The sequence below is a fragment of the Eumetopias jubatus genome, unplaced genomic scaffold (assembly GCF_037043125.1).
Source record: "Eumetopias jubatus isolate StellerSeaLion01/CBP00866 unplaced genomic scaffold, mEumJub1_p1.0 scaffold_17, whole genome shotgun sequence".
In the NCBI taxonomy this organism is placed as follows: domain Eukaryota; kingdom Metazoa; phylum Chordata; class Mammalia; order Carnivora; family Otariidae; genus Eumetopias; species Eumetopias jubatus.
The window spans coordinates 26,939,037-26,955,095 of record NW_028274823.1 but is presented as its reverse complement, the minus strand read 5'-3'; the positions used below and the strand labels follow the sequence as shown (position 1 = coordinate 26,955,095).

The following is a 16,059-nucleotide window of genomic DNA, read 5'->3' as shown; positions in this document are numbered from 1 at the left end:
TAAATCTATTTTTAGCCACGGAAGTTGGGCTCTCGAATCGGCACTTCATATATCTTATTCATGCAGATTTGGGCATTTAATTTCGTTTCTAATAAAAATTCCTTTTGAAGAAAACTTTGACCTTATCTCATCTAAACTAAGTGCATGCTGCCGGTGATGGCAGCCAAGCTAACCCAAGGCAAGTCAGCATTTGTTTGTTCCTGTTTGTGCTTTTCCCACATCTAAGTCTTGACCCTCTGGTTATTTGAAGACAGCTGGTCTTGTCTTACCCATAAGTTTTAGCTTCTCCAAGTTAACCATAAGCAACTGCTTCACCCTTGCCTTGTTTTTGCCCTAGGTCTCTCTCTATTCCCTATCCCATTGCCCTCCCATCTCTCAGTAGTTGGGTATGCTACCCAGAACTGGACACAACATGAATTGGATATTAGAAGTATTAACTCCCTTGATCCGAAACTGTATTTCTGTTGATGAAGCCCAAGATCATACTGATTTCAGGGGATACAGATTTGAAAGCCAATCAATCAGCATTCTTCATTTACTTTATGCCTGGTAGCAGCAATAGGTCAAATAACCATATATGACTTAGTTCTTTGGGATTCCTGGAGGTCAAGTCTGGGGGGAGCAAAAAAAAAAAAAAAGAAAGGGTAGAGCTCTTCATGACTCTTTTTAAAAAAAATATTTTATTTATTTATTTGACAGAGAGAGCACAAGCAGGGGGAGCAGCAGAGGGAGAGGGAGGAGCAGGCTCCCTGCTGAGCAGGCTCAAACCCAGAAGCAGGGAGGGCTCGACCCCAGGACCCTGGAATCATGACCTGAGCCGAAGGCAGACGCTCAGCCAACTGAGCCACCCAGGCACCCCTCTTTGTGACTCCTATAGTATTTACCAGTATCTGCCTTTTCTTATGATTCTGAGAACTGTGTGTAACCAACCCATAGGCTGAGTTCCTTGAACCAAACTACCCCTTTAATTTTAATCTTGTCCACACAATATCTAACAAATGATAAGTTTTTTGTTCATTGCAGAAGTATTTATCAAATAATTACATCTAATATTCTACTTTAAAAGAATAAGTATTTTCCCATGTTACTGAGCCCCAACCCGTCTATATGCCTGAGACCTCGGGCCACACCAGATAGTTTATCCTAACAATGTGACTTATGGAGAATGCCTATTTTTGTATACCTGGGGCCCTGGGACATGCTGTATCAGTTTGACCACTGCGTGGGTGCTGGACTCTAAATGGCTGAGTCAATCAAACGGACACTGTGTGACTGATTCCCATTAAAAACCCTGGACACTAAGGCTCAGGTGAGCTTCCCTGGTTGGCAACAGTTCACACATGTCACATATCATTGCTGAAAGAATTAAACACTGTCCCTGTGTCTCCATGGGGAGAAGACAACTCTGCAGTATACGTCTTTTCCCTTTGCTGATTTTAATCTGTATTCTTTCACTGTAATAAGCTATAAGTATAATGAGTCCTTCTAGTGAACCACTAAACCTGAAGGTAGTCTTGGGGATCCCTGACACAGATATGTTAACGTGGGACAAGAATAAAAATAGTAAGTACTTTGGATAAGAAAAATTTAAGAGGCAATGAATTCCACGGCTGCTATTCTGTCCACTGTCAAATAACAGCATCTAGTAAAATCAGTAAAGATGTTTATAAAATATCTATTTGATGGCAGTTTAACTTTAATTTGGATACCTCAACTCTTAGAGAATTTTGGTCATTTTTGTTTCAATCCACAATAAATATGAACATTTCAAAATATGTTAAAATAAATTTTTATTAAAAATTTTTATTAAATGTTAGAAGAGATTTATACACAATTCACAAATTCTTTACAAAACAATTGCCAAACCTTATTCATTTGTAATTGTTTCTATGCAGACTTGGAAATTTTCTAGTGAAAGAGGGTCTATAAAACATTTTTTTAGAAAGCATCACAATGCTAATTTTAGGCAAAATAACATTTAAAACTGAAATCTTTGCATGTGAGAACTCAAACACCCGTATGCTTTATCCCAGTGACAGTGTAATGGGAAAATGAACATGAAATTGACTTACTGAGGAAACAATGAATAAATATTCTGTAAACTTGCAAATTCACTCAAGTTTCTTTATTACTTTCAGAAGCAGTGGCATTACAAGGTATTGACAACCAAACTACGTACTCAAATAAAATGAATGTTAATCAAATTAACATTCAAAGAAAAAAATAATGTTTCAAAGAGGCACCCCTTGTTGTAAGATCTGTTAAAGAAGTCTTTAGCACACTGAAGGCTTATGGTACAGGCCATCAACCCTGCAGGAGAGTCTCTTCACACAGAATGATAATTCATCCCTTTTAGAAGTAAATGTCATCTCTGTAGTAGTATTGCTGGCAAATGAAAGATACAAGTTCAAAATATGATGGCAACATACAAAACTGGTCAATAGTTTTGGTCTTTGTCTGAGAGGTACACTCTGTAGTTTAGCAAAGACTGGCTTTGAGTCTTCAGTTCAAAAGGATGACTGCCCAACTGGCACCATTCCAGAGAGCAGAATCCTAACCACCAACTTGAAAGGAATATGGCTCAACAAAGAAGAAAACAGTAACCAATTTACCTCAAAGATTAGGAAGCAAAATCAATGTCAAAGTATTTGAAATCACAAAGAATTTAAAAATTTAATGCTTTGAAAATTTCCCCCTGAGCTATGGATGCTTTTTTTACGTATAGTCTCTAGTAAAACAGATGCATTCTGTCATTCCAAATTGTACTTATAAATGCTATGACTCTTGGTGCTGAAAATAGATAGTTATGTCTCAAACAGCACAAAGTGGTAGCAATTACATGTTTTGTGGAAATCTTTGGTGAAATGCAATCCTGCAGAAGCCTCCTTATTTTGTTTCCCTCCTCCTAATGCTGCTAGAATCTTCAAGTAATTTTTAAGGGAGAAACTACAAGACCATAATGAAGGACCAGCAGACCATCCTGAAAAGAAAAAAAAAAGTGTTTTAGGGTTATCTGAAAACCAGTAGTGTAAACAATTAAGTCAGATATGGTTTATTTTTCATAGTCCAACACTAATGTGAAATTCTTTGATTTAAAGAAATAAAGGGTCCAAGATAAATAAACTTGCTTATTCATATTCACCTCATCACCAAACATTCCCTGTCAATGTGCCTTTTTCATGACTTTCAGTAGGTAATTCTTTTTTTTTTTTTTAAGATTTTATTTATTTATTTGACAGAGAGAGACACAGCGAGAGAGGGAACACAAGCGCGGGGAGTGGGAGAGGGAGAAGTAGGCTTCCCGCTGAGCAGGGAGCCGGATGTGGGACTCGATCCCAGGACCCGGGATCATGACCTGAGGCAAAGGCAGAGGCTTAACAACTGAGCCACCCAGGCGCCCTCAGTAGGTAATTCTGAAACTCTATAACTAGCCAGGGTTGTTTACAGCTAAGCAGTTATCTGTAAAGAACTAAAAGAGATACACCTTTCCTTCTGCACAGACTACTTAAGAGACAACCCAAGTACCTCTGAAACAAATAATACATTATATGTTAATAATAATAATAATAATAATAATAATAATAGACAACCCAAGTATAAGGCTTCCCTGAAGAAAGACTCAATTATCATAAAGCATCATGGATCAGGTAAGAAATGATACATTCATTTCCACATAAATGCAGCTTATTACTATTCTAAGAAAACCTTGCAATCCTTACCTGTTTATCATGCATTTTAACTCCATCTTAAAAAAGTGTTCACAACACAATTCAACCTTTCTTTGTTTTATTATTTTTTAAGTAGGCTTCCACAACCAGTGTGGGGCTTGAACTCAAGACCCTGAGGCCCTGAGAGTGAGAGTCGCATGCTCTACTGTCTAATCCAGCCAGGCATCCATCTAACCTTACTTTGATACCTAGAGTCATCATTATGTATAGTAACTACACAGTTCTGTAACACAGTGATGTCTTCAGTCACTGGGCAACCTAACCCTATAGTAAATGACTTCAGATACTGTGTTTCTGAATCTTTTCATCTGCTTTTTTGGGTTTCTGTCTCTTCTCTTGATATCAGATCTTAATCCTTTGTGTTCTCACCAAGTCTGCATCCAGCAAGCAATCCACCTTCTTAAGATACTATTTTTAATCTACTGTGAACCAGAAAACTAGCTAAAAACTAAGACTCATTAGGGAAGTGTGCCATGAGCAATGGGCCAACTTTGAGCAACACAGAGAGGGAATGGTGGCATGCATGTCTTGCATTTCCAATCACATTCTAGCTATTACTCTCTCTCTTTCTTTTTTGTTAAGCTTTTCCATGGCTCTACTTCCTCATTTCTCATTCACTACACAACTCATTGCAATCTGGATCCTGTTCCCAGCAACTCCAGCAAAAACTCACCAGAATTCTAGAAAAGGGTTCACAGATTCAAATGCCCACAAGGGCCAGGAAAATAACATAGATGAATATGTGAGTTAGGTATGTGAGTCCATAGGGAATGTTGAGACCACTGGTAAACCAGAGACCAGATGCCTAGCTAAAGGAATTTAAACTCAAAAATATTTATAACACAGAATAAGCCAAATAAAACATAATCTCATACTATGATTAGCCCATGGACCATCAGATCTATTCTAGACTCATCAGCCTAATCAAAGTAAATGAATTTGTATTACAACATAAACAGAAAGAGTCTATCAACGTTCTTAGAAGAATACAAATTAATACAAATTACATCTTACAAAATGTTAACTTTTTTGCATACGGTTATGTTTCAGAAATGAAAACATCATTTGCAAAACAATATACATGCTGAGATATCAAACTCAAAGTGTAGCTTACAAGCTGTTTTAAAACCTCAAAACAACTTTATGTATGTATACATGTATAAAATCACATTTTATGAAATGAGATAATAATTCAAATCTATTATATTTATACTCTCTATATAGATATACATATAAATATTATTTATATTTTATATTTAGATGTTTTTATCCATGGTCTTCTTAAACTATCCAACCAGAATGAGTCTGCAAAATGTAAGTCAGAGTAGGTTACTTCACTCCTTGGCTTACATCTTTCCAATCATTTCCTACCTAACTCAACAAAAATCCAAAGTTCATACTATCGCCTCTAAAGTCCTACACATGGTTTTACTCCAGCTGCCCAGATCTCAGCTCCTACCATTCTCTCCCTCAAGTCCAGCATCCTAGCTTTCCCACTGAAAGCTAAGATGTCCCGAGACTCCATGAAACTTACATTGCTGCCAATGAGGACTTTAATTGTATCACAGATTATTTAAGTTCAGGGACTTGCTCATCTCTGTCTGAATCTCCCTATGTGTCTAGAATAGTGGTCTGTAAATATTTTTTGAAATAATATTTTCTACCCACTCCACTGACTTGGGTATTTTACTCCTAGTTTCTTACATTTTTATTCAAGGAAGTTTAATTTTTAAAAAGACAATCATTTTTATTTCCAAAAACATGTTAACAATAAATCAAATAATTACCTGAAAAAGTATTTGGCTACCCTTCTGTTAGGAGCCTGAACTTTTTTTTTTCTAAAGATTTTATTTATTTATTTGAGAGAGAGGGAGTGCACAAGCAGGGGGGAGGGGCAGAGGGAGAGGGAGAAGCTGCTCCCAGCTGAGCAGGGAGCCCCATGTGGGGCTCAGTCCCAGGACCCTAAGCTCATGACCTGAGCCGAAGGCAGACGCTTAACCAACTGAGCCACCAAGTGCCCCCCAAGAGCCTGAACTTTACGTTCAATTTTTTCAAGAGTTGAATCTTGAATCTACCACTACCTAGCCAAGTGACCCTGGACAAGTTACTTAACCTCTGTATGCCAGTTTTCTAAAATATAAGATCCACTATTGGGTGTTAGAATAGAGGGCAACATTTGAGGAGAAACAGGCTACCTGCATAGTTTCAAAGTATCCCCCCCCCAAGATATTTTTTTAAAGATTTTACTTATTTATTTGACAGAGAGAGATAGCAAGAGCAGGAACACAAGCAGAGGGAGTGGGAGAGGGAGAAGCAGGCTTCCTGCCAAGCAGGGAGCCTGATGCAGGGCTCAATCCCAGGACCCTGGGATCATGACCTGAGCCGAAGGCAGACGCTTAACAACTGAGCCACCTAGGTGCCCCAAGATATTATTAATTATAAAGAGAAAGACCTATCAGTATTAAATATCTCCTGATGCTACTCTAAGAAGGGCACATCACTTGTAAGAAAAATGTATAACCTTAATCTAGTCATGAGAAAACACCTGACAAACCCAAACAAGGGACAGTTTATCACCAATACTCTTCAAAAGTATCAGTCATGAAAACAGGGAAGGACTGGAAAACTCAAAGAAGACAAGGAGACATGACAATGAAATACAATGTAGATCCTAGGACAGAGAAAGGACAATAGTGGGAAAATTGGCAAAACCCAATGTCTGCAGTTTCATTATTAGTACTGTAACAATGTCAGTTTCTTAGTTTTGATGATTGTAGCATGGTCACGCAAAATGTTAATATTAAAGGATGCTGGTGATATCTACATAGGAGCTTTCAGTACTATTTTTGTAATTTGTCTCTAAGTCTTAAATTATCTCAAAATAGTATTTTAAAACAGAAAAAAGGAGGGGTGCCTGGGTGGCTCAGTTGGTTGAGTGTCTGGTTCTTGGTTTCTGCCTGAGTCATGATCTTGGGGTCATGTGATCAAGCCCTGTGTCAGGCTCCAGGCTCAATGGAGAGTCTGCTTCCCCCCCTCCCCCCTGCGCCCCCCCCCCCGGCCGCTTGCACATGCTCAAGCTCTCTCACTCTCTCAAATAAATAAATCTTAAAAAAATAAATAAAAAGAAAAAAGGAGATAATAATTGTTATCTCTTAAGGTTGTTGTGAGGCTTACACAAGATGACACACGTTTTGGGGTGCCTGACTGGCTCAGCTGGTGGAGCATGTGACTCTTGATCTTGGGGTAGTTAAGTTTGAGCCCCACATTGGGTGTAGAAATTACTTAAATAAAATCTTTAAAAAAAAAAAGATAACACATGTTCTTTTGCACCTAGAATACAGTAGCATTCAGTAAGGGCTCAAGAAATGTTAATTATCAGTAGTACTATCTTTTTCTGAGATTCCACATCATATATGTGTTGTTCCTCAATTAGCCTGGCAGGCTGATCTATAGATTTCCCTTTTTCTTTTCACTTTCCAACCCAAATAACTTCAAGACTTTTTTTCACTAAGTCCTAAAACCTTTTCACTCTCTCACTAAGCTGGCTATAATGCAAAAATAATTACATTTCATGCATCTTCATGTTCTTTTTGGAAATAAGAGAACTGTTGATCAAGAAAAAGCCAGTTACTTTTTCAAAGAAACAGAAAGGTAACCAAGTCCTCTTCTTTGTAAATCACACATAAAATTCAAGTTAATAATGACAGCCATTTAAAAAACTAATGGTCCCTAATCATTGTATTGCTCATTACTTTTGCTACTCTGACAAACTATTATCACAATTGTAGTGTACCTATGTAACTGAAGGATAATTACAACCTGTAATATCGCAACAAAGAACAATCAGTCTTGGAGCATCTTTCCAATCCTCAATTACATATAAGTTTTATTAGCAAAATTACAAAACTTGTGATTTCTTTAAAAAATTCAAATACCATTAAAAAAAAGTTATGAAAAACTGTGAATGGCCATGAAATGGCTATGAGTATTAATTTGGGGGTTACAATAAAACATTAGTAAGTAAGCAAATCTACAAATATGGAATCCATGAATAATGATTATCAACTGTATATTCTTTCGCCCACTATTATGTCTATGTGATTCATCCACATTGCTGCATACGGTAGTTGTATTTAATTGTATGTATATGCCACAATTTTGTGCTTATTCTGGGTTGCTTCCAGTTTGTGGCTATCATGAATAAAGCTATTATAAACTATCTTGTACATGCCTTGTGATGGACATAATATTCATTTCTATTAGATCTATACTCAGGAATGGAATTGCTGGGGGAGTGGGGTGTATCTACATGGCTTTAGTAGATACTACCAGCAGAATTCCAAAGTGATCAAATCAATTCACACTCCCACTACCAATGTATATAAATTCTAGTCACTCCACATCCACACCAACACTTAACTCTGAGTCTTTTTCATTTTCACTGGTTCTTTTGCATTTTGGTAGGTCAACTTAGCCGAACTGGAACTGTGTTTCCCAGAATTCCCTTCCCTTTTGAGTTAACCAGTAGAGACTTGTACCACACTTGCAAAGTGGAAGGAGGCAGAAGCCATTATGCTCAGGTCATTACAGGGCGCCAGATGCCCGCCCAACTTACACACGTTGCTGCTGGCACACTGGCTTGCACTGTAGGTACACGTACGGCCAGGCCTGCAACTAACTCCTCCTGCTCCCACAAGAGCTCCACCTTCCGGCCTCTCTGAATTTTGGGCCAAAGACCACCAGCTTTATCTACAGATCACCCATGTCACTGAAGATGGAAATGATGAGACACACATTCCAGTTTCTCCTTACAGGTGCCAGTTTATTCTCACTATTCCCCACTTTATGTCTGTCTTTTCTTCCAAGTGCTGCCCCACTGATTTACAATGACTACTGATCCAAAGGCAATATCTTTCCAAACACTTCTTCACCAGCCCCTAACAAACGTTTTAAGATACAATCCCTTATTCCCTAACGATCATATTGGTTCTGTTTGCCAGATGGAATCCTAAATGTTAAAACTGGCGAATCCAGGGTAAAGCATGTATGGATGTTCATTGTACTATTCCTATGACTTTTCTGAAGGTTTAAAAATTCTTCAAAGTACAAAGATTAATATAACACCTTTATAACCAGTACTCAGTTTTATTGAGTATTAACACTTTGCCTTGTTTCAAATCTCTTTTTAAAATGATAAAAATTTTTGGGATATCTGGGTGGCTCAGTCGGTTCAGTGTCCGCCCCTTGATTTCAGCTCAGGTTGTGATCTCAGGGTTGTGAGATCGAGCCCTGCATCGGGCTCTGTGCCAGCAGAGTCAGCTTGAGATGCTCTCCCTCCCCCCTTGCACCCGTGTGTTCTCTCTCTCTCTCTCTCTCTCTAAACAAATAGATAAATAAAATCTATAAAAAACAAAATAAAATAGGGGCGCCTGAGAGGCTCAGTTGGTTAGGCGTCTGCCTTCAGCTCAGGTCATGATCCTGGAGTTCTGGGATCGAGCCCCGCATTGGGCTCCCTGCTCAGCGGGGAGCCTGCTTCTCCCACTGGCACTCTCCCTGCTTGTGCACATGCTCGTTCTCTCTCTGTCAAATAAATAAAGAATTTAAAAAAACATAAGAAAATAAAATAAAATGATAAAAATTTTACATCTTTCTACCTGAAAGAGCAAAGTGTTATCACTCACTAAATCTGAGTGGTGGGTGCGAGGAAATCTGTAGCAAATTAGTAAAAAGAAAACCAAGCAAAAAAATTAAATAAAATTCTCCACAATAGGGGCGCCTGGGTGGCTCAATTGGTTAAGCAACTGCCTTTGGCTCAAGTCATGATCCTGAAGTCCCGGGATCGAGTCCCGCATCAGGCTCCCTGCTCAGTGGGAGTCTGCTTCTCCCTCTGATGCTCCCCCTTCTCATACTCTCTCTCTCTCTCAAATAAACAAATAAAATCTTTAAAAAAAAAATTCTCCACAATAGACCAGTCATTAAGGCTACAGAAATTTCAGCAATAGTTCTTCATAGGTTGGTGGTAAAGCACAGTCACAAAAATCACATCAAAATATATCAATTCTGGGGCACCTGGGTGGCTCAATTGGTTAAGCAACTGCCTTCGACTCAGGTCATGATCCTGGATTCCCAGGATCAAGTCCCACATCGGGCTTCCTGCTCAGCGGGGCATCTGAGTCTCCCTCTAACCCTCTCCCCCTCATGCTCTCTCTCTCTCAAATAAATAAATAAAATCTTTAAAAAAAATTACCAGTTCTTTGTTTCCTATCAAACAAAACATATACCTTTCCTATGATCCAGCAATTCCACTCCTAGTTATTTGTCCAAAATAAGTGAAAACATATGTTCTTAAAAAAGCTAGTTAAAGAAGTATACAAGGAGGAGGAAGAAAAGGAAAAAATATACTTGTATAAGACTGCTTATAGCTACTTCATTTGTATTAGCCAAAAACTGGAAATAGCCCATATGTCCACAAATAGGAAAATGATAAAATATGGCATATTATACATTGAAATACTATGCAGCAATTAAAAGGAACAAATTATGGCTACATGCAACCACATGGATAAGTTTCAAAATATATGCTGAATGAAAGATGCCAGACACAAAAGAGTACATGTTCTATGATTCCACTTATTTGACATTCTAGAATAAAAATTAATCTATGGTAAACATAGGTGTAAATATTTATGATCTTGGATTAGGCAATGGTTTCTTAGATATGACACCAAACACAGAAGGAAAAGGAAAAATAGATAAAATGGACTTCATTCTAATTAAAAACTTTTGTTTCAAAGGTCACCACAATGGAAATGAAAAGACAACCCACTGAATGGGAGAAAATTTTTACAAATCATGTATCTGATAGTGATGGACTAGTATTTAGGATATATGAAGAACTCTTACAACTTAATATAAAAAGACAAAAACTACAATTTTTAAAAATGGGCAAAGGATCTAAATTGAAATTTCTCCAAAGAAGATACACAAATGGCCAATAAACACATGAAAAGATCCTCAACAGGATTAGTCATCAGGGAAATGAAATCAAAACCACAATGAGACACCACTGCACACCCAATAGGATGACTTTAATAAAAAAAAAAATAGTAAGTGTTGGCAAGGATCTAGGGAAATTGGAACCCATATACACTGCTGGTGGGATTATAAAATGGTGATGTTGTTTTGGAAACAGTCTTAATAGTTCCTCGAAAGGTTAAACACAGAGTTACCATATGACCCAGTGATTCCCACTCCTAGATGTACACCAAAGAGAGATAAAAATATGTCCACACAAAAAGATAGAAATATGAGGAATAAAAGAGCTAAACCATATAAACTGTTTAGAAAAGTGCCTGACACAGAAGAAGCATTTGATAAATATTAACTTTACTATTTATAGTCCAAGTAATACTGATAACATTTCTTTCATTAAATAACTTCCCTGTCAGGCATAAGCATGATAAACTCTAAGACTTACCTGCATTGCTGCATCACCAATAGCACGTCGAATTTCCCTTAGAGTTTGATACTGCTCCAACAAGTGATCACCACAGATGATATCTACCTATGGGCAAATAAGAGTATCAAATTGCTTTCTTGCTTCAAAAAACCATATGGGGGCGCCTGGGTGGCTCAGTTGGTTAGGCAACTGCCTTCGGCTCAGGTCATGATCCTGGAGTCCCGGGATCGAGTCCCACATCGGGCTTCCTGCTTAGCAGGGAGTCTGCTTTCTCCCTCTGACCCTCTTCCCTCTTGTGCTTTCTATCTCTCATTCTCTCTCTCTCAAATAAATAAATAAAATCTTAAAAAAAAAAAACCATATGAAAAAATTAGGAAAAACCAATGTAATTATTTCCAGGCTAGACTTTGCTATTTTATTTTAGACTGATAAAACACTCTCAAGACAGATTTTAGAAACCTGCTACAGAAATAAAGTGGAAGGAGCATTAGAAGACATTGCAGGACAACAGCATAGTATAGCAGATACTCAAAATGATTTCCTTGAATTGCTGAGAACAAGTAAAATCACATTTGATATATTCAGCACAGGAAGGTACATTTTTTTAAAGTTCATGATAAAATGATTAAAAAGAAATATAATACTTAAAAAGGTAATCTCTAGTTATTTTGAGTAATTCTCTTATAAGGAATATCTCATTTTCCAACAATGGAGAGTCTAACCCTTAAAGTACACGCTAAGGGAACTATTTTTTTCTTTTTTTTAAAATTTTTTGTTATGTTAATCACCATACATTACATTATTAGTTCTTGATGTAGTGTTCCATGATTCATTGTTTCTGCATAACACCCAGTGCTCCACGCAGAACGTGCCCCCCTTAATACCCACCACCATGCTAACCCATCCCCCCACCCCCCTTAAGGGAACTATTTTATGGATGAAACATCTTAGGATCGTTTTAGTCCTTTAGTAATATCAAAGCTCTAAGATAAATCTACTTTTACACTGGACGCTCTAGAAATAGTGATGTTGTATAGTTATATACTATATGGTAATAAGATTCCGGTATACTTATTTCCTAAGACAAAAATGCAAATCTTCAATCTTTCTTTGTCTTGCAATGAGTGCTCGTTTCCTATTGCCTTAAAATGGGGTCAGGTCCTTGACATCTTATTATCCTTTCATTGGCTAGATCTCCTAATGTCCCTTTTTAGTTTATGGCATGACATTTCTCCTTGTCCTCTAACCCAGAATAGAATATCGCCTGACTCTTATTTCTCCTTTCCCTTTCTTCTTACATGCAATCAGTTACCAAGTCTTATGGTGCTTTATCATAATACTTCTTAGAGTTCATGTCATCCTTTCAGCCGCTGCCCCGAGGGTTAAAGCAGAAACCACACCACCTCCTAACCAGATTTCCTACTTTCAAATTCTGTTTACTCTAAAAATCCCACACACTGCCAACATGTTAATCTTCCTAAAACCTTAAGCAGGGATGGGGAAGAATAGTGAAAGCAATTGCATTTCACTGAGAAGCTACTATGTATACCATATGTTATATACTACATATTTGATATATGTGATCTCACCTAATCTTCATTCTTATGAGCTAGGTATTATAATTCCCACTTTACAGACAGGAATACTTAAGAGGTAAAGACATTTAACTTTCCTAAGGTCACAAAGCTAGTAACTAGCAAAGTCCAGATCTAAACCCAGGTCTATCTTTCTCTAAAGCCCAAGTGCGTGTCAGGGGTTGGCAAACATTTTCTATAAAAGGCTAGATAATAAATATTTTGGCTCTGTAGGCCATAGGATCTCTGTCATATCTACTCGATCTGCCACTATAGCATGAAAACAGCCTTAGTATGCCTGTGTTCAATGAAATTTTATTTATAAAAACAGATGGCAGGCTAGATTTGACCCATGGGTCACAGTCTGTCAACACCCATGCTATATCATAATTCATAAATTCCAATTAGTACCAACTTGTGTTTCACACTTACTAGTTTCAAAATTGGCAGAGCAATACTTGTTTGCAAAATGACTTAAAAGCAATGATAGTGTAGCTTGAGCACAGAACTTAGGTCCGTGAAAAATTAAAGAATTTGGAAACCATTACTATGTTTTGATTTAGTATTCAGCAATCCAGGGACCATCACTCTTCATGAGCTTCACCACATGATACACATTTATGGTTTAGTTACTATTTTTTTTTAAGATTTTATTTATTTATTTGACAGAGACACAGCTAGAGAGGGAACACAAGCAGGGCGGAGTGGGAGAGGGAGAAGCAGGCTTCCCGCGGAGCAGGGAGCCCGATGCGGGGCTAGATCCCAGGACCCTGGGATCATGACCTGAGCCGAAGGCAGAAGCTTACGACTGAGTCACCCAGGCACCCCTGGTTACTCTATTTTTCAACTTAATCTTAACCCCCAGAAGTTGGCCAGTTACCCACATTTTGATGTGTATGGCCCTAGATGCTATGTGTCCATGTAGGTTTTTTGTTTCGATTTTTAAAAATGGGATTATACCACATAAATTGTTCTACAACTTATTTAAAAAAACAAAACAAAAAAACCTTAATATACCATGGTCATCTTTGAAGTACATAGTTAGCTCTCTTTTTAATAGCTACATAGTGGGGGCACATAGGTGGCTCAGTCAGTTAAGCCATCTGCCTTTGGCTCAGGTCATGATCCCAGGTTCCCTGCTCAGTGGGGAGTTTGCTTCTCCCTCTGCCTTGCCTCCTGGCTTGTACTCTCTTTCTCTCTCAAATAAATAAATAAAATCTTTAAAAAAAAATAGCTACACAGTGTTACATTATATGAATATATCATACTTTATATACCCATTCCCTTGATACACATTTAAATTGCTTCCAGTTTTACATACTGATTTTTAAAAGTCACCTGACTGTAAATATTTCATAAATTACCACATTCAAACAGTCAGATCTCTGAAGTTCCCACAAACATGACCCATATTTTTGGTAATTTGCTAGATGGACTCACAAAACAGCAAGGATACATGGCCAGATCAGTAAGGCAAAGATGTAGGTGAAGTCTGGACAAATTCATGTACAAGCTTCCTATGCACACCCCTCAAACCTCAGTTTAGGAAAAGATATACCCACAGTATTCCTTTTCCTAGCACTGTCAATGCGGCCAACTTGTACAATATTTCTACCCAGGGAAGCCTATTTGAAGCCTGGAGTACAGATTTTTACTGAGGGCTGTTCATGTTGGCATTCTCTGTCTATCAACTAGTAAATTCCAGACTCCCAGAAGGAAAGCTGGTATTCATCACAGACCCACTGTTTGTACAGTCTAGGCACAGTGTAACACCCTTATCAGTTAGGGGACTTTTCCTATTATTGTAGGAAACTTTTTGCGGGCCAAGTTCCTAGATGCGAGGCAAGGGCTAACCTTGTAAGCAGGCCCTTCTAAAGACAGAAGCCTCAAGCTGGCTTTATTAACTCTTTTTCTGTACAATCTTTCTACACTCTGTAGTATTAAGTCTCAGATAGAAAGGATAACTATAATCTCAGAGCAGAAATCAGAATGTGAGGGTAGTCTTAAGGCAAGAAAAACCTGTGTCTTTTTATTTTTTTATTTTTAAAACCTGTAATTTTTTTTTACAAGCAAGATCACACTACAGATTCCAAGATAGGATTTTTCACTGTATGAGCTAGTGCCACACTTGTTCTTTTCTTTGATAGAAAGTTCTTTTTTGTCTGGTAAATTCCTATCCGATACTCTTCAAGTCCATTCTTTAACTCCTGCAGAGTTAAATCATTCATTCTTGTGCTCTTGTTGCACTCACCACATCCTACTGTCATTCCGTTGTTGTACTGTATATCTTTCCCACACAACCGAGTCCCTGGGTGGTACTCTTACGGCTAAGTACACAGATGCTCAATTTAATATCAAAAGGTAATAAGTAAATGGTAGGGATATACAATATGATACATTAGAGTCTGTTCAAAAATTGATTTGGAAACAATTTAATAGTAAGGTTAAAGTCACATACTAAGTAAATAATAATAAATATAACCTATCTTTTAAGATAGAATTAATTATGGTAGGATTAACAACAAAATCTAGTATCACTTCTTTTATATAAAGATTTTTTAGTGATCAATATGATGTTTATTTTCTAAGTCTCATTTCATAAAAGCAAAGTAAGATCTAAGACAAAACAATGTACAAAGGAACACAAGAAAAAACAAAATAAAAATAAGGCATAAACTAGTTCAAAACACCACTAACTCAACCATGAATCCAGAGGCACTGAGGTCTCTAGGTGATGCAATCTATTCAGACAATTATTGATTTCTAATTTTGAATTAACTTAAATTTCTTAAGAATACACGATCTATATTTTATTATCTTTCAGAATTGTCTTCCTTTTTTATTTTGAAATGCCACAAGTTAACTTTAAAAGGTAGTTTAGCATTTAACAGTCCTGTAGTCTCATCCATTCCTGCTAGTCAATAACCATAAATGAAGGTCACATATCTGTAAACAAAGCACACATTTCCTTACTTGGGATTAACTAGTTTAAAGAAGGTCAGCGTAGCAGGCTCAAGTGACTGGGCTGGCCAAGCATTTTATTTTGATTAACGGTTAACTAGTTCAATGTTCTGCTCATATTGGAAGTAACTCTTGTTTATTCTCTCTTGGATTTAGAAGGTCTAAACAATTTTAGTCACAATATCTGCATACTTGATAATTCTCTGTTCCATTATTTCAATACTTTGGTGAAATAGTAATTTGAGTGTTACCAGCTATATATTACCTGAATAGGAAAGAAATATTTACCTAGAGAACCAAGAACTGACAGAGAAAATTAAATGTTAAAACAGATTTT

At 37.4% G+C, this 16,059-nt stretch overlaps 1 protein-coding gene across 1 annotated transcript in view; it reads right to left on the bottom strand.

The window, feature by feature from the left end:
• Nucleotides 1–1,773: 1,773 nt before the first annotated feature.
• The window catches only part of PCGF6 (polycomb group ring finger 6), a 32,715-nt gene continuing 18,429 nt past the window's right edge, over nucleotides 1,774–16,059 (bottom strand). The window contains exons 9-10 of the mRNA XM_028098953.1: nucleotides 11,206–11,292; nucleotides 1,774–2,980 (exon numbers count right to left, since the gene is read on the bottom strand). Of these exons, the coding sequence (XP_027954754.1) occupies nucleotides 2,924–2,980; nucleotides 11,206–11,292 (144 nt within the window). The 3' untranslated portion in view covers nucleotides 1,774–2,923. The remainder of the gene's footprint in view (nucleotides 2,981–11,205; nucleotides 11,293–16,059) is intronic.